At 38.9% G+C, this 24,753-nt stretch overlaps 1 protein-coding gene across 2 annotated transcripts; it reads left to right on the top strand.

The window, feature by feature from the left end:
* The first annotated feature begins 1,705 nt into the window (after nt 1–1,705).
* LOC131149586 (uncharacterized) lies at nt 1,706–5,567 on the top strand. 2 transcript variants are annotated; one of them, XM_058100167.1, is made up of 4 exons: nt 1,706–2,081; nt 2,576–4,769; nt 5,052–5,114; nt 5,242–5,567. In XM_058100167.1, the coding sequence occupies exons 2-3, from the start codon at nt 2,674–2,676 to the stop codon at nt 5,071–5,073; spliced, it is 2,118 nt and encodes a 705-aa protein (XP_057956150.1). In that variant the 5' UTR covers nt 1,706–2,081; nt 2,576–2,673; the 3' UTR covers nt 5,074–5,114; nt 5,242–5,567. The 2 variants fall into 2 exon arrangements, with proteins under 2 accessions (XP_057956150.1, XP_057956149.1); XM_058100166.1 differs by having other exon boundaries at nt 5,052–5,567.
* The last annotated feature ends 19,186 nt before the right edge of the window (nt 5,568–24,753 follow it).

Here is a 24,753-nt window from a genome sequence, read left to right as displayed (position 1 = left end):
AATCTCTCTCTAACAAGAATACCCCTTCTCGTTAGCCAACGATTCAACAACCCTAAATCATCAAACAAAATAACAAGAGAAACAAGAAACTTGTGTACAATTAGAACTCTCAATAAGAGCGAATTAGTATAATTTAAGAACAATATACTTTAATCAATAATCAATAATCAATATAGAAAGATGAAACTTAGATGATTGTTATCGGAATTCTGATTTAATTTTGAGTTTCTCAGTAGAAAACAATAAGAAAAACTGTGGCTTTGTCAGCAATAACACAACAATGCTTCAGCAGTAGTATTTTAAATTTTCAATTCATATGTGCCTGCTAGTTGTAATTAATTAATGTAAATAACATGTATTTATAGAGTAATAAAGTAAATTTTCATATTGCCCAAGTTACTTGGAGTATTTCCCAAGTTTTCTGAAAATTTGGGGGTCAAGCAATCAAATTTGGAAACTTTCCCTTGCTGTTATGAATTTAAAATCACGAAGGTCGGTCAATTGAAATATTGGGGTCAGTCACCTGTGCCTTTTAAGTGCAGCGTATTTTCAAACACAGAATAGGTTAGTCGCCTGATCCTGAGAAGTCAGTCGCTTGATTCTATTCTGTCTATTTAATTTTTATCAGCCTAAAATGTCAGTCACCTGATGGTGAAGCATCAGTCACCTGATCATGCAAAACATATGCTTTTAAAAACTTTGCTTCCAAAAACTCTTTTTAGCTTTTATACTTGTTATAGAATTTAAACTTTTGAAAATATTTTCCGAGGTTTTCAAACATAGGTCTCTAAGTCAATCTTAATTCATAAGAGCTTTATGCATTCATATTGAAATTGTTTGAAGTAATTATATGAAGGACTATGACTTTCTAATCACTAAATCTTCATGTATTTGCTTCGCTTTCAATGTCTTCATGTATTTGCTTTGATTTCATTTATAACTCATTGACTTAAGTACATAATTCATCAAGTTCGTCAAGCTTTAAGTACAAGCTTTCAATAGACTTTTTAAGCACTTAATCTTGATCTTTATCAACACACTTGAGTCCTGAAATTTCACTTAACCAAATATGCTAAGTCCCTTTAATTTGTTATCATCAAAATAAGATTTTAAACCTTATGAGGCCAATAGATTATGGTGAGGAAAGGAAAGGAAAGGAAAGGAAAGAAAAATGAAAAGGAAACTCATTTTTCCTTATTCTTTTTTCTTTTTGTCAAATATGATTAAAAATGAAATTTTTTTCTATTATGATTAAAAATTAAGAAAAATTAAATATGAATGATGTATAAAAACTAACTTTTTGTTTATTGATTTGATATATATTTTAATTTTTTTAATTTTCTTGATAACCAAACATGAGAGACTGAATTTTTTTGTGTTTTCTTTTCATTTTATTTTTGTTATATTTTCTAAGTTCCAAACAGGCTCAAAATATTTAAAAAAATGAAAGATTATTTTAATATAATTAAAAATTAAGAAAAATTAAATATAAATGATATCTAAAATTAAAGTTTTATTTATAAATTTGATATAATTTTTTATTTTATTTTATTTATTTATTCCGATAATTAAATAAGAAAATGTAAATTTTCTGATATTTTTTTCTTTTTAAAAATATTTTCCGAGTTTCAAAGAAATGAAAAGAAAAAAAAAAGAAAAGAGGGGTGAGATGGGACAAAAGAGAGATGATCGGTTCATTAAACGCAGTGGAGCGGGATGTGCGCATCACGAACTGCTGCGCACCTTAGCATACCTCCACATTAAATTCAGTTAACCACGTTTACTTTTTACCTGATTAATAACTATTTCTGGTCGGCGATGGACGGATCTTCAATTCTCGGCCGCCGTCTCCAGCCGGAATCTAACCCACACTGACCCATCTCAGTGATATTCTGCAACTCTAATCTCTAACCGTTTCTCTCTCCATTTCCTTAACAAAAGTACCTCTGTATTCATGCTTTCCAGTCCACATATTCAGAAGACGGTTTATCTTAATTTGCTAAACACCACTTGAGGAAAGATGGCGATCTATGAAGATTCCCAAGATCTGGGTTTTATTCACTTCTGTCCTTCAAATCTCAGTAAGTTCCCCTTGAATTTTGCGTTTTTCTCTCTCTATGTTCCTTTTGAAGTTATTATTTAACTTCCTGTTTGAAGGGAATTTTTATATAGTATGTAATTTTATAGGTTTTTAAATTTCTGAATTTGAATTTTTCGGCTTTTCTTTTATATGGGTCGTGAATTCTTCAGTGCAATTTGTTGAGTGTGATCGAATTTTGTGCTTGTGGACTTATTTGTGCGGCGGGGTTTTATTTTTAACTCATTATTTTGAGTTCGCGATGAGATCTTTTAATTATAATTGAATTTTTTTAGAAATAGTTACGGTCTTCTCATTCTCATTAGTGTTATCTCACTGATTTTGTTTAGTCGTTTCAAGTTTTTACTTGGTAGAAGAAGTTGATATTTGTTTTTTTGAAAATTTTTTATAATTGAAGAAATTTTCAGGGCTTGTGCCCTTATATATATATATAGTTATATACATACCTAATTTCAACCGTTCCTTGGAGACATGTAGGTGCGGTAATGTATGGGCACTGAGCATAACATTAAGCTTTTCAGGCTGCTCATAGCTTTTGCTTCAAGAAATTAGTTCTGAGGTATTTAAAATTTTGCATGGCGTCAAACAGAGAAATGGCTTTTAGAGCCAAGGAGAGTGCTGAGAGACGGTTTGCTGAGAGAGATTTTGTGGGTGCAAAAACTTATGCTTTACAGGCTCAAACCCTAGATCCGGAGCTCGAGGGTATATCTCAAATGGTGGCTACATTTGATGTTTATATTGCTTCTGAAGTTAAAATTAGTGGTGAGATTGATTATTATTCGATCCTTGGGCTGAAGCCATCTGCCAACAAGGATGCCGTGAAGAAACAGTATCGGAAGCTGGCTGTGCTGCTCCACCCTGATAAGAACAAAACGGTTGGAGCTGATGGGGCATTTAAGCTTGTTTCTGAGGCATGGACCCTGCTGTCAGATAGTGTGAAGAAGAGCTCTTATGATCTGAGGAGAAAGAAACAATTTTCATCCGGCTTAGTACAGACCACTGGGGTAATAGTCACTGAGAATTGTTGCAAGTCATCGATATCTCATGGTAATCCTCATACTTTCTGGACTGTTTGCAGCTCTTGTAAAGTTCAATATGAGTATCTTCGGAAGTATCAGAATAAGAGACTTTCCTGTAAGAACTGCAGGGGTGTCTTTATAGCTGTGGAAACGGGGACAGCCCCAGCAAATGGCTCTTTCCCTTATTCTCCTTGGTCCTATTTTCCTGATAGTGGATATGGGAGTCATGGATATAATGGGATTACATATTTTCCTAATAATTCTGTATTCCATTCGGGGAATGGGGTCCCAGCATTTCATACTGGGCATGGTTTGGACTATGTTTCAAATGTGTCATTTCAGTGGAGCTCATTTCCTGGAGTTTCTGCTGGAATTGTGGATCCTAATGGGCCGTCTGCTGCTAGACCCACTGATGGTATGTATCAAACCAATGGCAACATCGGTAGAGGAGGGGAGAAGGTCAAATTGGGAGCCAATGGAAAACATGCAGTTGCCAATGGGGGTTCAAATGTGCTAAACGGCTGTAATGAATCTTCAGGCTCCAAGGGTAGACCTAATAAGAAACTAAAGGTGGATATGGATGGCTCTGCGAGAAATGGGCATGAGGAAATGGGTTCCAAAACCACTTCAGAAGTGAGAGCAGTTAATGGAAATGTTGGACCTAATCCGAAGCTCTCTGGCCCATGTGAAACTGCAACTAGACGTTGCTCAGCTGTGCCAGCATTTGATGCAAGAAAATTGTTAATTGACAAAGCAAGAACAGAAATCCGGAAGAAACTGGAGGAGATGAGATTGGCTTCAGTTGCTGCTGAGAAGTCAAAAATACCTAATGGAGTTGGTAAGCCCAGAGAGGGACCTAAAATTGCAGGATTGGGTGTTTCTAATCAGTTGTCAGAGCTGAACAAAACTGGGCCAAACTCATTAACAGTTCCTGACCCTGACTTCCACGATTTTGACAAGGTCAGATCAGAGGAATGCTTCAAGCCCAAGCAAATATGGGCTCTATATGATGAAGAAGATGGAATGCCTCGATTATACTGCTTGATCCGCGAGGTTATTTCTGTTAGGCCATTCAAGATTCATATCAGTTACTTGAACTCTAAAACTGACAGTGAATTTGGTTCAGTGAAATGGGTGGATTCTGGGTTTACCAAATCTTGTGGTAATTTCAGAGCATGGAACTCTGATGTTGTCAGTGAAGTCAACATTTTCTCCCATCTTTTGAATGGGGAGAAGGCTGGCAGAGGGGGTTGTGTCCGGATCTACCCCAAAAGTGGAGATATTTGGGCTGTCTATCGGAACTGGTCTCCAGATTGGAACAGGAAAACCCCAGATGAAGTGAGGCACCAGTATGAGATGGTGGAGGTTCTTGATGACTACTCCGAGCAGCTTGGAGTATGTGTTGCACCACTTATTAAATTGGGGGGATTTAAGACAGTATATCAGAGGAATGCAAACAAGGATGCTATTAAATGGATTCCAAGGAGAGAGATGCTGCGGTTTTCGCACCAGGTGCCATCCTGGTCACTTAAAGGAGAAGCAAGTAATTTGCCTGAGGGGTGCTGGGATCTGGACCCAGCTGCAATTCCAGACGCACTGCTTCAAGCTATGATCGAATCGAAGGCTGAAAACAAACCTGCCCAAATTGAAGAGTAAAACAGCATTGTCTTTCCATTATTTTAACAACAATTGGATATCTACATGTACAAAATTCAACATGTGCACTAGGCGGTTGATTAAAAACCTGGATCATTGGTGGATTCATAACATTGACTTCAGGCTTTTTAATTGAGTGCAATGATCGCTGAGCAACCCGTTTGTTGAGTCTCAAATATATTGATCACTTGTTTACGCAAATGCTTGATCGTGTTTGTGACAGATGAGGAATTTCATGTGAATGCTCTTACATGCTCTTTGTGTGTATCTTGTGCCAGGATGATATTCCACAACCAGTAGGGGGCAATCATCCAAAATAACATGGCTATTGCTCATTCCAGGTGACAATTTGTATTTTGGGCACATCCAGATTTTATTAGTAGCATGCTTCCTTTCTGCTGCCGGAGTTTTCTTCTGCTTACAACTAACAGTGCATCATCGTTGCGCACTTTTATGCTGCCCATTAAGGTTATCTCTATTGGGGGCAGCCTTATTGTTTCTCATTCATCTAGTTTCTCGGATTCAATTATGTACAAACAAGTCCCAGCCCACGAACGTAAAAACGCTAATCAGGGGAAAAGTGAAAAAAGAAGAAGAGTTTTCTCAGGTTTGCCGCTGTTGAAACTGTAGATGCGCAACCTCTTGGGGCTAGTCCCCATGTCAGTTTCATGCCTACTTGATCAGCTATTTCCTGTATCTCTATGCAGCAGCACTTTCTTTCTGGGAAATAATGAATTGCACTTGACTCTACGAAGTTTTCTAATATTAATTATTTGATCTTGAAGTTTCGTAAAGATAGATCCTTGTTTGGGGATGATAAAATAATTACGACTATGATTTGAAAGGTAAAGTGCAACTTGGTGAAATTTATGGGACTTCATGTTATAATTTACCCTTTCTTTTTTACCAACAAAGATAAAAAGGTTTGTCAACGGTAAGAATTATGCTACGAGGCATGCATCGCCTAGGGATAATAAATAATAAGTAGTCGCGACCTACGCATGGTCGGAGACCGAGGCGTGCCTGCATCTGTACTTGTATATAGCCCCATTATAAAATGAACTATTGTTTTTAACCCCATGGATATTGGCTTTACATGTCTTGACTGCCTATCAGATTTGCCCTGGAGCTGGATGGTCAAGCAGCTTAATCATATGACCCATTCACAGATCACAAGGGAATTCTGAAAAGCTTCGGCCACAGAGCCCGTTATTTTGAAATACTATCATGAGAACTTTGGGATATGGAAGTTGCTATACGGGCTTTTTTACTTTTTCTTCCTCGGAAAAGTTGCTAGCTTGCTGGACGAATAGAAAGAAATGCCTAGCCTAATTTAAAGCAACCATGCTCATGGTTGCAGGGAGAGCACGAGAGAGAGAGGGAGAGGGAGAGAGAGAGAGAGAGAGAGAGAGAGGGGCCCCCCGGGGGGGGGACCTGGCCAACAGGGTGAATGCCACGTATGCCTGTGATGGTCCTGTGGCATTCCTTCCCATGATGAAATGTATTTTCAAGGTTAAAGGCTCCAAAGAAAACACAAAACAAGATAAAATAAAAATTAATGCCTTTTTGTGTTCTTGTATATTTTTTTGTTGGGTAAAATTGAGGGTAAAGACATTGGCAGGGAACCTAGCTCACTCATTAATGAACACTTTCCATATGTTTGGTGGAGGGATATTAGATTTGGAGTTTTATTGAATTTAAATAAGATGCAGCATAAAATTATATTGAAATTTATACGATTGTATTCAAATTCAAGGTCTATCCATGTTTTCAAACGCTACTTTATTTTTATTTATATTATTTAAAAAAAAAAAATGAATCATGATTCATGCTTGTCTTTTGTTTTTTTTATTTATTTATTGGAAACTCATTGAGTGTGCATTCTTATATGAGATTTTTATCTTCTGTATCCCATATTCTTTCTTAGACCTAGAAATTCTAACATAAAAATTTCAAATTGTTACTGTGGGTTGTTTTGTGTTGACAAAGACATGCACACCAGAAGATATCATTTTAAACCATTGTTATGTTTTGTAAGTTAGTCCTAGAAGCAATAAAGTTTTGCATAAAATAAATTTCCACATAAGTTTATTAAAATGATAAGGTCATCCTCTTAATATTTGAAATATGACATTGACCTCATTTAAATACAATGCCACTTTCTACTTTTTAGTTAGTTGACCTTCTCGTATAAAAATATAAGTCATATATCTTTTTTGAGACAAACATCTAAACTGTGAACCAGTTTTGGAGAAATACAACAACAAAATACTATATTTTTATATATCTATGAAGGAACTAAGTTTGCATTGGCTAGCACAAATGTTATGAACCTCATTTAGTAATGCTACTTGAGGGTTTTTCTTTTTTTGAATATATAATTTTTAAGCATTAGGACCTCTTCAACTTAACATTTAGATATGCACCTTTTTTTAATGGGTACATTTTTCTGCGACTATATATCTTCTTGGCCAGCACAAACATTTTCAAGACTTCTTTCATTTACCATTTAATGATTGTGAATGAAAAATTTAAATGGGATCAAGATATGAGTCAAAAATTATATTAATGGAGTTGTCACTAACCTACTTTTATTTTAGGTGAAGTTAGAATACCTGATTAGTTACTGACAATTAATTGGTCAACAAGGTAACTTAGGGTCTAACGAATCAATTGTCAAAGGTTTGCACATCAGAGCCAAGTTCGGGAGTGTAGTTATGTAAAGAGAAGGGAGGATACTAGCACCTATACACACCTGTTCTATGAGCATTACCTCAACTCAACAAGATTTTAATCCTTTCATTTTTTTCATTTATTGGCCTTTAAGATATTGGATAGCCTCACACAAGACGATAATTTTGCTCACCTTGAGATCTTCAATGGTATGCACAATACACCACCTTGAGGTTCGTCTTCAATATATGAAGGTGCTTTAGAATAAACTTACCATCGTATTAAGTATTGGGTTAACCATGTACAAGACAGTGATTACCCTCACCTTGATTTTCGAAGGTGTGCCAAGACACCACCTTGAGATTAATCATTGGATTATTTAAGGTATTTTAATGTTTGGCAAGAAACAGCTTAGACAAACATACAATGAATACATATTACCTGTTAGGACCCTGTGAGCAACCAGAAAATATGAAACTAGAAATTTAATGTGGTTCAGTCAAGATCGACCTATGTCCACGGAGCACACCACAAATTCACTATTCGCAGGAAAAAATACAACTCTCTCACTCTCTTCCTCCTCTCTTTCTTCTCTCTGCTCTCTGAGCTTCTCACTTGTACCTCTCTTGTACATATTACAACTTCCTCAGCTCTTTATTTATAGGGGTAATATTTAATCACAATTTAATACAATAAATTATAAATTTGGGAGGTTATAAACATGGAGATAAATGGTGGATAAATGTCCTGCTTGCAACACCAACTCTTAACACTTGGCTCCAGTTGTATCTCCTATCTTCAGCTACAACAATCTCCCACTTAGAGATGGAGACGCCTCCTCATGAATAAATGATGTGCTCAAAAAATATATCTTCAAGCATGAAGACCAACTGAAGTTGAATACAACTTCAGCTTCTTTGTAGTCATCACCTTCCTATCTACTCGATTCCCGCGGACTAATCTGATGGCTGTCAACTTCAAAATTGTGCAAAGATGCCGGTGTAGTCAATCCCTTCCTTCTGTTCGAAGCCTTTGACTACCAACTGAGGCTTGTACCTTCTGGAGTCGTCATGCTCCTCTTTGATTCTGTACACCCACTTATTGTGAAGGACCTTCTTACCTTTAGGCAACTTAACTAGTTCCCATATTTTGTTGGAGTTAAGAGACTTCATCTCATCTTTCATTGCAAGCTCCCACTTGCTCGCATCTCCTTCCTGACATGCTTCAACATAGCATTCAAGTTCTCCTCCATCTGTAAGAAGTAAATGGTTCACATACCTCCTATTTGGTACGTGCTGCCGAGAAGATCTCCTAAGCTCTAGTGCTAGAGTAGGAGGTGGTGGTGTAACAATTTGCTCCACATGTTCCTTTACCTGAGGAATCTCGATAGTCCGCTGAGGATTCTTGGTGTTCTGCAGACTTGTCCTTACACCTTCTAAAACATCATCCACATCTACAAAGGTCATTTCAGACTCTATAGATTTTGTTGTGTGTTTGTATTAGTACATAACCTTTTCATCAAAAATCACATCTCTGCTTCTGATCACCTTTTTGTTTTCATCATCCCAAATGCGGTATACATATTCATCTCCACCATAACCAATGAAAATGCAATTCCGAGATTTCGGATCCAGCTTATTCCTGATATGATCATTAATATGTACATATGCAACACAACCAAAAACTTTTAAATGTGAAAGTCTTACCTCTTTGTTACTCCAAACTTTTTCTGGTAGACTATAGTCCAATGGTACTGATGGACTTCTATTAATCAAATAAGCTGCTGTGTTGACTGCTTCTACCTAAAACATCTTTGGCAAGCCTGACTGCATACACATGCTTCTGGCTTTTTCTGTCAACGTTCTGTTCATCCGCTTAGCTACGCCGTTGTGTTGATGCGTACCTGACACAATTTTTTCTATTCTAATACCATGCTTATAGCAAAATTTCTTGAACTCGGTGTCAACATACTCACCACCGTTATCTGTTCTTAGCTTCTTGATTTTCAAACCAGTTTCGTTTTCTACCATTGCTTTCCAAATTTTAAAAGCATAAAAAACATCATATTTATACTTTAGGAAGTAAGCCCATACCTTTTATGAATGATCATCGATAAACGTGATGAAGTAATGCTTTCCACGTATGGACAAAATGGTTGTTGGTCCCCATACATCTGAATGGACTAGCTCAAGTCTCTCCTTCTTCGGGGTACTGATGTTTGTTTGGAAATTGACTTTCTTCTGTTTCCCAAATATGCAATCCTCACATGTGTCAGTCTTCACCGACTGTAAATCACTCAACTTACCCATTGAGTGCATTACCCTGAGTCCCTTCTCACTCAAGTGTCCGAGTCGTTGATGTCAAAGGTTGCTATCATCATTTCCTGTAGCAACTATAATAGAATAAGGAGTTACATAAAGAGTACCACTTTTCTTACCTCGAGCAATTGTCAATGCACCTTTTGAAATCTTCCATTCATCACCAATGAAGGTTGTGTTATATCCTTCATCTGCCAATTGACCGACTGAGATCAAATTCTTCATCAGATCTGGAATATATCTAACATCTCTCAGTTTCCATACTGACCCATTCATTTTGATCTTCACTGTCCCCTTACCGGCAATGTCGTAAGGTTGATCATTGCCCAGATATACTTTACCAAAATTATCTGATGTATACTCTTCCAGGAAATCACTACTACAAGTGGCATATAATGAAGCTCCAGAGTCTAACACCCACGACTCCTTTTTGCTCTCCAAAAAGCAGACCAACAAATCATCATTTTCTGAAGTAACATTTGCTTCTGTCTTTGCCCTCGACTCATATTCTTTCTTCTGACTTCTGCACTGGTTCTTGTAATGACCATTTTTTCCACAATTCCAGCACTTAATAACTTTTGTGCTCTAGGAACCTTCGTCCTGAGAACCTCTAGGATTTTTGGATTTAGACCACCTGGGCCTAGATCTGCCACGGTTGTTTGATCATCCATGCCTATTTCCTCTGCCTCGACTTTCCATGTTCAAGGCTGAAGTCGAAGTGGAGCCATGGTTCGATTGCATTCTGATTTCCTCCATCAAAATCATGTCGACGACCTTATCGTATACAAACTTTGATTTTCCTGCGGAGCTACTGATGGCAGTAACAACACCATTCCAACTTTTAGGCAACTGATTGAGAATCAGTAGGACACGAATCTCATTATCAAACATTATCCCGACTGAGGCGAGTTGATTCGACAACTCGTTGAAATTATTCAAATGCCTGCTGAAACTTTCACTTGCAGACATGCTCATAGTAAACAGTCTTTTCATGAGATGTACCTTGTTTGTGGCTGAAGACTGCTCGTACATATCAAAGAGCGCATCCATCAGAGACTTGGTGGATGATATATGTTTGATATTGAATGCCACAGACTTTGACAATGTCATTCTGATGGCTTTGAGAGCTTTTCGATCAAGCAACCCCCACTCGTCCTCATTCATAGATGTTGGCTTACCCTTCAATGATAAGTGCAATTCCTTCCCAAACAAATAATCTTCTATCTGCATCTTTTAGAAACTGAAATTGTTGCCATTGAACATTTTTATTTTTGAGTTCTTTTTGTTTGACATCTCGATTTACTGATTTAGAGATGGAATTAGCTCAAATGGATAGTATGGTTGGATCCGTAACGGTGAAAAACTTTAGAAATGGTTCAAATCTTTGAAAAACGGACCTAAAATGATTCCGAAAAGTTTAGTCAAAGTTCAGGTCAAACTAGGTCAACTAGTCAGCTATGTTGATGTGGCCATGGGGTCCCTTTGCTGACGTGGCAGTGGGGTCCACCTACTGACGTGGAGGCGGGGTCGGGTCTGGTTGAGGCGGTTTGGGCGAGGAAGACGCATGGCAACACATGGGGCGCGTGAGTAGCAGTCATCGACGCATGATCGGCATGTGGCAAGGCGTCTTGCTCCGGCGAGGCGTGTGATGGCGCATGAGGCTTAGTCTGGGCTCCGTTCAAGCTCCGGCTTGCACGGTTGTCTTCATCTCGGCGAGCTGAAGGTGATGGTGGCCTCAAAACTCAAATTTGAGCCACTATACATAGCTGTGTTTTCGGGGTACCACTTCCGAACTGGTCTTTCTATTCCAACCGGACTCTAATACTACTTCTTGGGACCCTGTGAGCAATCAGAAAATATGATAACAGAAATTTAACATGGTTCAGTTAAGATTTACCTACGTCCACAGAGCACACCACAAATTCACTATTCGCCGAAAAAAATACAACTCTCTCACTCTCTTTCTTCTCTCACTCTCTTCCTCCTCTCTTTCTTCTCTCTACTCTCTGAGCTTCTCACTTGTACCTCTCTTGTATATATTACAACTTCCTTAGCTTTCTATTTATAGGGCTGATATTTAATCACAATTTAATACAATAAATTATAAATTTGGGAGGTTATAATCATGGAGATAAATGGTTGATAAATGTCCTGCTTGCAACGCATAAATGATGGATAAATGTCCTGCTTGCAACGCCAACTCTTCATACTTGGTTTTAACTGTATCTCCTGTCTCTAGCTACAACATTACCATACAAAGGTAAAGCAAACTAAGTCAAGCCATCAATGAACAAAGCATGCATTTAAAGTTATTGTGTATTCAAAGTTACCATGCACTCAATGTTACCAAAATAAAAGACATTTTAGAGAAGATCTAATAAATCTAAAGAAAGTAAACACATGGCATATTCGCATGACATACAAAATACAATCAAATAAAATCTAATTTGGCAATCCTATTTTTGAAAAATCTATTTTCCTAATATAAGAAACCAAACTCCTAATTTTACATAGAAGAAAACTCTATTTGATCTTTTAAATAATTTTTTTCTTTTTTATTTTGCCCTTTTGATTAATTTGGAAACCTAATCTATTAAAGAGAATGCAAAAGGAAACCCTAAAAATCCTAGCAAATAACCCAATTTTTTTGCATTTTTGAGTCCCATTTTTGTAAACAAATGTTATTTTAAAAAAAAAAAACTATTTTTCTTCGAAGAACTAAATAAATATAGAAAAATAAAAATGAAAAATATAAAGAAAAGCGTAGAAAAATAAAAGGGATTTTTATTTTATTTTATGATATTTCAATTTTTTTGGGATTTTATTGCATAAAAGAACCATTTTAAATGAATTTTAAAATTTAAAGAAGAAATACAAATAAAATAAAATAATAACAAAAAAAAAAAAGTGAAAACCGGTTTAACCAATTTAAGTGGAGTGGTATACCGGTCCATGTCACTTAAATTGGATGCATGCTATGCACGTGAGGGGCCATAAGGGCACTATTCATCTTCTTTCTGCTCGCCCACAGTTTCTGGATCCTAGCACGAACAGCAGCGACTGCAGGTGTAGTGCCATCGCCCGCAGGGCCTCCCACCGGTGGCTCCTACCGACTCTAGAAGCTTTTGCATCCGCCCATCCGACCACAATATGCTATTCTGCAACCGTTGACGACACTGTCGACCATGGATTTCAGCCATTGGAGTCCTTATGAATCATCTTGTTCGTCACCAAATCCCAACGCTGAAAGTTGCCACCCATCGGAGATGCCAAGCACATAACCTACTCCTTTACCTCCCTTACTTGATGTTCTGTTTCTTTTACAAACCAAAGAAGCAAATGGAATACAAGAAAGAAGATGAAGAGGTTGAAGAATACGATGATAATGATGTTATAAGAATGCGTTAAGGAGTATAACAATGGTGATAGTATTAGTATGAGACTACGATGATCCTAAGTATTCAAGCACATGATCGTAAGTTAGAGCATTCATGACACAGAATATTATTCATTCGTTCATGATAGTTTCATCTTAGACCAAATTAGAGCAAGAACAAATAGAGCTTTTTCATAAATGGATTTTGAAACCAAGAAAACACTAGTCATGCTCTATCATATGGGTCAAAAACATACCTTGATTTATTTTTCCAGTCTTCTATTGAAAAAGTGTTTTCTCTATAGATTTGGCATGAATCCCTCTAATCTTCAATGTATCTTCAATGTGAATGTGCAGTCTCCAAGTGAACGTGACGCTCCCAAGATTGAGACTCCAATTCAATGTGTGTCTTCTTTGGTTTATGTATTCTCCAACTTCCAATCTTAAGTCTCCAATCCTTCCAATCTTAAACCTCCAACTCTCTCTCTCTCTCTCTGTAAAACGAACGTACCTCCAAGAAAAGCACGCAATGCAACTGTGCGTGCTCCAAAATTTTCTATTTTTTAAAACTTTTAAAAATTATTAAAAAATAAAAAAATTAAATAGTATAAGAATATTTGAAATAATTGTAAATAGTTATAAGGGTATTTTGGTATAATTATAAGTAGTTGTAGGGATTGATTGGATATACTTATAAGGATATTTTGGGATAGTTATGGGTATAGACACCCAATTTTAACCGAAACCTTAAAATTAACAAATTCTTCATTAATATTTACAACAATACAGGGAAATGAGGGGAATATAAGGAGATACATAAGAATATAGGGAAATAAAGAGAAATATAGGGAAATGCAAGAAATACATAGAAATACATAGGTGTCGCGACGTTCTCTTGCGTGGGGCGGAAATACCACCGTGTGTGTGTTGTCACAAGGCGCGCGAACTAGAAAAGGTGGATTTTTAAAATAATATTTTCGTAGAAAACAAAGTATATGAAGTCGTCACTAACCTTGTAGTGTGGTTAGAACACATGATTACTACCTAATTAAGGGTAGCATCGTTGCGTTACTAGAGTCGGGTCCAGGAGTACGGTTATGCGAGGGGAAGGTGTTAGCTGTAAGAACTTGAACCGTGATATATGGATAAATTAATAAAGAGAAGCATAAAATGGTAATTGAGTAGGCTTCATTGATGAAACCAGAGTTCATCGACGAAGGCTTTCTGTTACTCAGCGACAAAATGCAAAGGCTCATCGATGAGGAGAAGTTGCGAGGTTTCGGGAAACTAAGAATCTCAGGCTCATCGACGAGGCCACTGTCTTGTCGATGAATTGTATTCAGTGACTCGTCGACAAAGACGCCATCTCATCGAAGAGGGCGGCCTAGTCGAAGGGCTATAAATATCCATTTTCATTACTTCTCAGTTAAGAAATCTCAAATTCTCTCTCTATCTCTCTAGGAACTCAACATACTCTCTCTCTCTCTCTCTCTCTCTCTAGATTTATTCGTCGTACACTACAGGAATTGTCGATCCGAAGTTACCACGAGGATCATGGAAGGATTCTCTACAAGATTTACAGATGAAATCTTTGTTCCGGGCATTTTTGGGTTTGCCTCGAAATCGAGGTACAACTCGGTTTTCAATTCTATTTTAGTAATTCTATAGAGAATGGAGTTGTGAGCATATTCTGTAATGTGGTTTATAGGTTTTGAGAACTCGATTTGTTGTTTAGGGGCCGCAGAGTTTGGGATTTGTCATTTGGGGAAAGGTAAGGGGATTTTGTTTATGTCGGTTGTTTTCGAAATCGGATTCGGTAGAACTGTGGTTCACAGCCTTGTGTGTGTTTTGGTTACTCATTTGGGGAAATCTAACAGGTTAAATTATGGGTTTTTTCATGTTACAGTTTTGCGAAAAAGGAGGCAATGGGTTGCATCTCTAGTTTTGTTGGAAAATCATAAATATATTGTGATATATATTGTGTTATAGGGATGATCGTGCCTTGACTTGTTTAAACTGTATATGTTTGGAAAATCATGATATTAGATTACCAAATGGGTGTGGTTTGTTTGATTATATGAGCATGCATGATTGTGTTTTGTTGAAATGCAATAGAAACTGGGTTCCGAATTGTTGCAGGTACCAAAAGAGTGTCCGACTCTATATTCGAGGGCGTGAAATATCACTTGCCATGTTTGGAAAGTGTGTCCGACTCTATATCCGAGGGCGTGAGCCTTACCGGCTGATCACTGAAGGATGTGAATCCACTAGTTGTACCAGTATGATGTCATGGGAGCTTAGGGCTACGCCATGTGTCAGGGACGCTGTGTAATGCAGGCCGATTTCGGGTCGAAGGGTGTGACGACACCAGGTTACTTGATTATGTGTGTGTGCATGAATGCACTGTACTGGAATTGTTTTGTGAAAATACTGGAATTGCATTTAACTGTGTATGTTTTGTGTCATGATAACACTCAAATGCCACACATCGATATAACCTGAATTTGCCTTACTTAGAGGTGTCTCACCTCTGCTGTATGCACATATTTTTTAGGTCCTTTGAGTAACCGGAACTAGCGTCCTGGTGTTGGGAGCGTAGTGGTCGGTGTACTGCAAGAGGTACTTGGGTAAGTACTAGGATTGTACTGGGTTGTCTTTTATGGTTTTGGTTAACACCCGGATTGTGTTTTGTATTATGGATCCTAGTTATCTTGTATATACTCTGGTATGGTACCGATTATGTATAGAAAAGCCTTTTTTCGCTATGTATCTATAATATCAATAAATCTGTATTGGGTGTACGAGAACCCCATGAGGTCAGACCCTCATTCATTGTATTGTGTCATTGATGATTTGTATGATATAAGGATAGATTAGATTATTTAATCACCCCTAGATCCCATTACCGGGTTTAGGGCGTGACAACTTGGTATCAGAGCGAACCAGGTTGGTAGGTCTTATAGACTTGGTTAGGCATAGCTGTGTGTACATACCAGAGTATAGGATGTTAGAAATAGGTAGAGTAGGTCGAGGGTTGTTTTGTTGCTTGATAGGGATTCGTCGATGGTATTCCATGTTTTTCCTAGAATGACGATTTCATTGAAATCATGGCAAACCATTGATGATATTCGTGTCGGTGTGACCCATGAGGTGGTAGCTAACATGATTAGTTGTAGATAATTGTGTTAACTATACGTATTGTAGGAATACTAATAGGTTCCTATCGTTTTTCAGAATGGAGCCCAAGGACAACAAATTCGAAAGTGGCTCTGAGGAGACTGCGAGTGATGAGTCCCCTTCCATGCCTCGAGGGTTGATGAGGCAGGTTATGCGAGAGATCGGACAGAGTGTTAAGAGACGCAAACGTTCTCCAACTGCTGTGGGGTACACTATTGAGAGGTTCACACACATGCACCCTCCGACGTTCTTAGGAGGACTTGATCTGATGATAGCTAAGGATTAGGTTGAGAAGACTGAGAAGATTTTGGAAGTTTTAAACTACACAGATAGGCAGAGAGTCCTCTATGCTACCTTCCAGCTGTCTGGGGAGGCAGGGCGATGGTGGACTGCCATAAGTTTGCTGGAGAAGCAGAGAGCCAGACCTGTGGAGATGATATAAAGCTGTTTCAAGGAGGTGTTCTTTGAAAGATACTTCCTGGTTTCCACACGCGATGCTAAGGCAGATGAGTTTTCTTCTATTACTCAAGGAAGTATGATGGTGCATTGGGTATGCGGCTCGGTATATAGAGCTATCCTATTTCGCATCGTGCTTGATCTCGAACCAGTATGAGAAGACTCAGAGGTTTGAGAAAGGCCTAAGGAAGGACATCCGCAGATTAGTGGGAATGTTGTAGATCCATGAGTTTTCGGTATTGGTGGATAAGACTACTGTGATCGAGATCGACATCTGGGAGGATGAGGTGGATCAGGGGCAGAAGAAGAGGTTAGCACCTTTTGGTTCTCAGTTTGGATTTCTCTAGGGATCATGGAAGAAGAGGAATAGGGGCTCGGGTTACTGTCAGAATACCGAGCATCAGGGTTCTGAAATGAGCCAGTCAAATGATTGTTGTATCAGGTGCCACAGATGGTATAGTGGTGAGTGCCAACCGTTTGGGGGTAATTGCTACAACTGTGGCTAGTCAGGTCACATGGCACAGGATTATCACGCACCAAAGAGGAGTACACCTTCTTTAAGTCAGAATTAGGGAAGTAACTAGGTATCCCGTGGGAGTTATAAGGTGAACACGACTCCGACAAGGGTGTACTCAATTACTCTAGTGGATGCTGAGCATGCAGGGAATGTGGTGACAAGTACTATGATCTTGCTTTTAAATAGAACTGTGGTTTTTTTTTATTCGAGTGCGACCCACTCCTTTATATTTTTCTAATTTTTTGAAATTGTGTTGAGTGGAGACCCAAGTCATGAAAGAAGGATTGTCTGTAGCTACATCATCTGGGAGTCTATCATTCTGTAGGAGGATGTTAGAAGATTGCCCAGTGGTAATTCAGGGAAAGTTGCTACCGACGAATCTTGTGGTATACAATATGTCAGGGTTTGATGTCATATTAGGGATGGATTGACTATTCTCCAGTTATGCTGTGATCGACTGTTGTAGAAGGGTGGTAGTATTCAGACTTCCTGGGCAGCAAGAGTATGAGTTGGTGGGATCGTGTGTGCGTTCGACGCCATAGGTTCTATTGGCACTACAGGCGAGGAGGTCACTCTTGGACTGATGTCAAGGGTACTTGGGTTGCATGAAGGAACCGCTGCGGGATGAGTTGAGGCTCGAGCATATTCAGGAAGTTAGCGAATTCTTGTATGTATTTACAGAATATTTACCCGATTTACCTCTAAATCGTGAGGTGGAGTTTGCAATAGAGTTGTTGCCTGAAAAGACACCGATCTCTAAAGCTCCGTATTAGATGGCTCCAGCAGAACTTCAGGAGTTGAAGGAGCAGATGCAGGAATTACTGGACAAGGGCTTCATTTGACCGAGTGTTTCGCCCTCGGGAGCTTCAGTTTTCTTTGTGAAGAAGAAGGATGGGTCGATGCGTATGTGCATTGATTACCATGAGATCAATAAGGTGACTATGAAGAATTATTACCCGTTGCCTCGTATCGATGATCTCTTTGACCAGCTGCGGGGGACACAGATCTTTTCAAAGATCAACCTACAGTTAGGTATCATCAGGTGAGGGTTTGATATGAGGATGTTGTGAAGACTACTTTTCGAACCAGATACGACCACTATGAGTTCTTGTTCATGCCTTTTGGTTTGATGAATGCTCTGACAGTGTTCATGGATCTTATGAAAAGGTTTTTCCATGAGTACCTGGACTGGTTTGTAGTGGTGTTTATTGATGACATTTTGGTATATTCGAAGAGTTCGGAAGAGCATGAAAGCCATATGAGGTTGGTGCTATAGGTTCTGCGGGAGAAGAAGTTGTACGCTAAGCTAAAGAAGTGTGAATTCTGGTTGAATCAGGTTGCATTCTTAGGCCATATGGTGTCTAAGGGTGGTATCTTAGTTGATCCTAGCAAGATTGAAGCCGTGGTCGACTGGGTGAGACCGAAAAGTGTTTAGGAGGTTCAGAGTTTTCTAGGACTGCGGGTTATTATTGTTGGTTTGTGGAAGGGTTTTCTAAATTGTCTGGGCCTCTGAAACGATTGACCAGGAAGTGGGTAAAATTTGAATGGACTAGTGATTGCGATTAGTGCTTTTAGGAGTTGAAACACTGACTGGTTATTGCTCTGATTTTGACCATTCCTTCTGGGAATGGCGGTTTTGTGATTTATAGCGACGCATCTCTAAAGGGTTTGGGATGTGTGCTTATGTACCATGGTAAGGTAGTAGCATATGCTTCTCAGAAGCTTAAGGAATACAAGAAGAATTACCCTACGCATGATTTGGAATTAGCTGCTATTGTTTATGCACTAAAGATCTGGCGACACTACTTGTATGGTGTGCAATGCGAGATTTTCACTGATCATAAAAGCCTCAAATACTTTTTCATGCAGAAGGAGTTGCATATGAGGTAGAGATGGTGGCTTGAGTTGATTAAGGACTACAATTGCACCATCAATTATCACCTACGAAAAGCTAATGTGGTAGCTGATGTGTTGAATCGGAAGTCAAAGCATACGGCAGTTCTGCGCTTGTAGCTCAGCAACATATCAGGAGAGATCTATAAAACCTTAGTATTGAGTTGGTAGCCGGAGATCATCAGACTTTCATTGCTATTTTAGTGGTCCAACCAACTTTGTTTGAGCGTATTAAAGTTGCGTAGGCTAGTGATGTAGAGTTAGTTGAGGTTGCAGAGAAAGTACGATAGGGGTTGACCGCGAAATTTAATATCTTTGAGGGAGGTGTGTTGAGGTTTAGAACCAAGTCATGTGTTCCAAACGATGATGAGATCAGAAGGACGACTTTGGAGGAAGTGCATCGTTCTTTGTATATGGTACATCCTAGTAGTACAAAGATGTATCAGGATTTGCGCGAGACCTCTGGTGGAGTGGTATGAAAAGGCGGATTGCTTAGTTTTTGGAGCAGTTTCTGATGTGTCAGTAGGTGAAAGCTGAACATCAGAGGACAGCAGGGCCGTTACAACCCCTAGCTATTCCGGAGTGGAAATGGGAACATATTTCCATGGATTTTGTGACCAGATTGTCGCCAGCACTTCACGGGCAGAATGCTATCTGGGTGATCATGGATAGGTTGATGAAATCTGCTCACTTTTTTATCGATGAAGGTTTGCTATCCTTTGAGTAGGTTAGCAGACATGTATGTGCATGAGATAGTTAGGATGCACGAAGTACCATTGACCATTGTGTCAGATCGAGACCCGAGGTTTACTTCTCGACTATAGACGAGTTTGCAGGAAGCACAGAGGATGAAGCTTACTTTTAGTACAACAATCCACCCCCACACTGATGGACAGTCGGAGAGGACAATACATATCTTGGAGGATATGTTACGGACTTGCGTGTTAGACTTCGGTGGTAGTTGGACACAGTTTATGTCGCTGGTAGAATTCGCTTATAATAATAGCTTCCAGGCTAGTATCAGGATGGCACCGTTTGAGGCTTTGTATGGTTGGAGGTGTCAATCTTCTCTGTGTTGGGATGAGGTTGGTGAACATCAGGTTTTAGGACCTGAACTTGTGTAGCAGGTGTTTGAGAAGGTGGGTTTGATCCGGGATAGGATTAAATCGGCTCAGAGTCTGTAGAAGAGTTACGCAGATGTTCATCGCTGAGAATTAGAGTTTGAGGTGGGGGGTAAGGTATTTTTGAGGATTGCTCTGATGAAAGGGGTGAAGAGATTCAAGAAGAAGAGCAAGTTGAGCCCGAGATATATCAGACCGTTCAAGATTCTTGAGCGAGTGGTCCGGTAGCCTACAAGATTGCACTACCCCCAGTACTCTCGAGGATCCTCGATGTGTTTCACGTATCTATGTTGAGGAGGTATGTGTTGGATCCATCGCATGTTGATAGTTACGAGGACTTGGAGATTGGGGATACTCTAGTGTACGAGGAGGAACCTGTTCAAATTATGGACCGTAAAGTTCAGAAGCTACGTACCAAGGATATACTGTTAGTGAAGGTACTGTGGTGGAATCATGAGATTGAGGAAGCTTCTTGGGAACTGGAAGTGGAGATATGCCGAAAGTATCCACAGTTGTTCTAAGTGTGTGTGCATTACCCTACTTTGTATTGGAATAGGTGGTTAGTCATTGGGAGTGTGTCTTATTGTGAACTCCTGAGATAGTTTATGTATGTAACCACGATATTCCTCTGCCATAAGTGAGGGTATGTATATATTGTGACGGGGCTACGTCGTAGTAGTCGCCAGTTTTCTTTCTACAGTCGAGTGTATATTTGATTCTGTGAATGAGTTCATGAATGAGAGATTGTAAATTTCGAGGATGAAATTTTTTTAAGGAGGGGAGGTTGTAAGAACTTGAATGATGATATATGGATAAATTAATAAAGAGGAGGGTAAAATGGTAATTGAGTAGGCTTCATCAACGAAGCTAGAGTTTGTCGGCGAAGGCCTTCTGTTACTTGGCGAAGAAATGCAGAGGCTCGTCAATGAGGAGAAGCCGCGAGGTTTCAGGAAACTAAGAATCTCAGGCTTGTTGATGAGGCCACCGTCTCGTCGACGAATTGTATTCAATGAATCGTCGACGAAGACGCCATCTCGTCGATGAAGACGCCATCTCGTCGATGAGGGAGACCGAGTCGAAGGGCTATAAATATCCATTTCATTACTTCTTAGCTAAGAAATCTCAAATTCTCTCTTTATCTCTATAGGAACTCAACATACTCTCTCTCTAGATTTCTTCGTCGTACGCTACGGGAATCGTCGATCTGACGTTACCACGAGGATCATGGAAGGATTCTCTACAAGATTTATGGATCCGATCTTCGTTCCGGGCATTTTTGGGTTTGGCTCGAAATCGAGGTAAGGCTCGGTTTTTAATTCTGTTTTGATAGTTCTATAGAGAACGGAGTTCTGAGCATATTTTGTACTATGGTTTATAGGTTTTGGGAACTTAGTTCGCTGTCTAGGGACCATAGAGTTTAGGATTTGTCATTTGGGGAAAGGTAAAGGGATTCTATTTATGCCAGTTATTTTTGAAATCAGACTCGGTAGAATTATGGTTCACAGTCCTATGTGTGTTTTGGTTACTCATTTGGGAAAATCTAATGGGTAAAATTATGGGTTTTTTTTATGTTACAGTTTTGCGAAAAATGGGGCAATGGGCTGCATCTCTGGTTTGGTTGGAAAACCATAAATATATTATGATATATATTGTGTTGTAGGGATGGCCATGCCTTGACTTATTTAAACTGTATATGTTTAGAAAATCATGATTTTAGATTACCAAATGGGTGTGGTTTGTTTGGTTATATGAGCATGTATGATTATGTTTTGTTGAAATGCAATAGGAACTGGGTTTCAAATTGTTCCAGGCACTGAAAGAGTATCCGACTCTATATTCAAGGGCGTGAAATATCACCTACCATGTTTTGTAAGAACCCGAACTGTGATATATGAATTTATTATACAAAAAGAAGGGTAAATTAGTAATTGAGCAGAGTTTGTCGACGAAGCCAGAGTTCATCAAAGAAGTCTATGTGCTGCTCATTGATGAAATTCGAAGGCTCGTCGACGAGGGAATCCTGAGAGATTCGAAAAAATTGAAAATATTTGGCTCGTCGATGAAATCGCCGTCTTGTTGACGAGAAACCAGGTGAACTCGTTGACGAAGATGTCATCTTGTCGACGAATCCACCCAAGTCAAACGGGCTATAAATATTCAAATGAATTGTTTCTAAGCTATAAATATTCAAATGAATTGCTTCTAAGCTAAGTTATCTTAATATCTTCTCTCTCTCTCTCTTTCTCTCTGGAACTTGAAGCTCTCTCTCTCTCTAGAACTCGAAGCTCTCTCTCTCTCTCTCTCTCTCTCTCTCTCTCTCTCTCTCTTTCTCTCTTTTTTGATTTATTCGCTATTTGTCGCGTGATTTATAAATCTGATGTTACTGCGAGGATCAAGGAAGGATTCTCTACATTTCTAGCAGATAAGAATCTCGTTTCGAGCGGTTTCAAGTTTTGAGCCAAAATCGACGTAAGACTCGATTTTCCTTTCTGATTTGAAATATATGTAGTAGTATGAATTGTAAGCATGTATTGTACTGTGGTTTATAGATTTTGGAGTCTTGGTTCATAGTTTTGGGAACTGTAGAGTTCGTAGTTGGAGTTCAAGTTAAGGTAAGGGGATTAAGTTTATATTAGTTATTTTTGAATTCAGGATCAGTAAGCTTGTAGGCTACGATCGTATGTATGTTTTGCTATCTTATTTGGGAAAATCTATTAGGTAAAATACGGGATTTTCGGGTGGGACTTCAAGTATCATCTCTGCTTGTTTGGAAAACCGTTTGTTTTTTTTAAAATGTATTATTGAGATGACTGTTATCCATATTTGTATAAAACTGTATACTTGAATTGGAAAATGATATGATTTGTGGTAAACCAAATAAGTGTGAAATGTATGGTTGTATGTAATTGTTGCAGGTATTTTGTAAAACAGCTATGTGGTGGTTAATTACCGTACGCTGATGAGTATGGAAACATGAGTTTAAAAAAGATTTCAGGTTTTGTGAAATCGGCTAGGCGGCTAATTACCATACGCTGAAACAGCTATGTGGCGGCTAATTACCATACGCTGCGCCATGTATCGGTGTCAAAATCATAGGTGAGATTGCCCGACTCTATATCCAAGGGTGTGAAACATCACCTGTGTGTTCCGGTTGGTCACCGAGGGGTGTGAACTACACTATATTGGCAATGTAATCATTGTGAAGCTTCAGGATTCATAGAGTAGTTGCGTATTAGTGTGAGCTACACCATATTAGCAACGTAATCGCTGTGAAGCTTCGGGTTTCATAGAGTAATTGTGTATTAATGTGATGACACTGACTGTATGTTTGGGTATCGTATGCATTAGAATGGATTTTTGAAAATACTGGAACTATATGAGACTTTATGGAAGTGTATGGAACTGTATGGACATGTTTTTTAACTGTATTGCATTGTATGGTGTTATGTTTTACTTAAAATAACACTGGGATACCACACACTTATATAACCTATTTTCTTCCTTACTAAGAGGTGTCTCACCCCGAATGTACGTACAAATGTTTTCAGGTCCTTCACGTAGCCGTAATTAGCATCCTAGCATTTGGAAGCTGGGGTGTCGTTAGCTACTGTTAGTTCCTATTTAGGTACGAGTTTTGTAACCGGTTGTCGTGATGGTTTTTGTAGACACCTCGAGTATGTTTTGTAATTATGGGAATGTATATCCTAACTTTGTATAAACTCTGGTATAGTATTGTACATGTATAAAAAGACCATATTTCGCTGTGTATTTGATGAGTATGGATGTATACGTGTTTGTGTATAGGGCATCCGTATACCCCATGGGGTCGGACCCTATTATTGTATTGTATTATGTATGTTTTAATTAATACAGAGACATGTTAGACTACTATATTCACACCTGAGACCCATTTGTGGGTTCGGGGGGTAACTGCTTGGTATCAGAGCTAACCAGGTTGTTAGGTTTTGTAGACTTGGTTAGGTGTATTTATGTGTACATACCAGGGTAAAGGATGTAGGAAATGGGCAGTGTAGGTTAAGGATTGTGTTGTTGCTAGACGAGGACTTATTGGCCGTGTTTTGTGTCCTTCCTGGAGTAATGACTTCAAAAAGATCACGGCAAACCATTGATGGATTCGTGTCAATGTGACGGGACATGCCTAGACCTATGGGATTGGTAGTTAACATGATTAGGTGATTGATTGTGTTAACTGTGTACGATATAGGAATTCTAACCGATTCCTATTCTATTTTTAGAATGGAGCCCAAGGAAAATAACTAGAAAAGTGGCTCCAAGGAGATGGCGAGTGATGAGTCTCTTTCTGTGTCTTATGGTTTGGCAAGGCAGGTTATTCGAGAGATTAAGCAGAGTGTTAGGAGACGCGAATGCTTTCCTACTGATGCGGGGTGTACCATCTAGCGGTTCACACACATGCACCCTCTGACATTT

This window comes from Malania oleifera, chromosome 2 (genome assembly GCF_029873635.1).
Source record: "Malania oleifera isolate guangnan ecotype guangnan chromosome 2, ASM2987363v1, whole genome shotgun sequence".
Classification (NCBI taxonomy): Eukaryota; Viridiplantae; Streptophyta; class Magnoliopsida; order Santalales; family Ximeniaceae; genus Malania; species Malania oleifera.
This window is presented reverse-complemented; position numbering and strand designations above follow the sequence as displayed.

What these genes read in the sequence shown, in the direction of transcription:
- LOC131149586 (XM_058100167.1), top strand. Translation starts at nt 2,674, where the DNA reads ATGGCGTCAAACAGAGAAATGGCTTTTAGAGCCAAGGAGAGTGCTGAG. An exon ending in AAACCTGCCCAAATTGAAGA is followed by an intron (nt 4,770 to 5,051) that starts GTAAAACAGCAT and finishes ATCTTGTGCCAG; the next exon opens with GATGATATTCCACAACCAGT.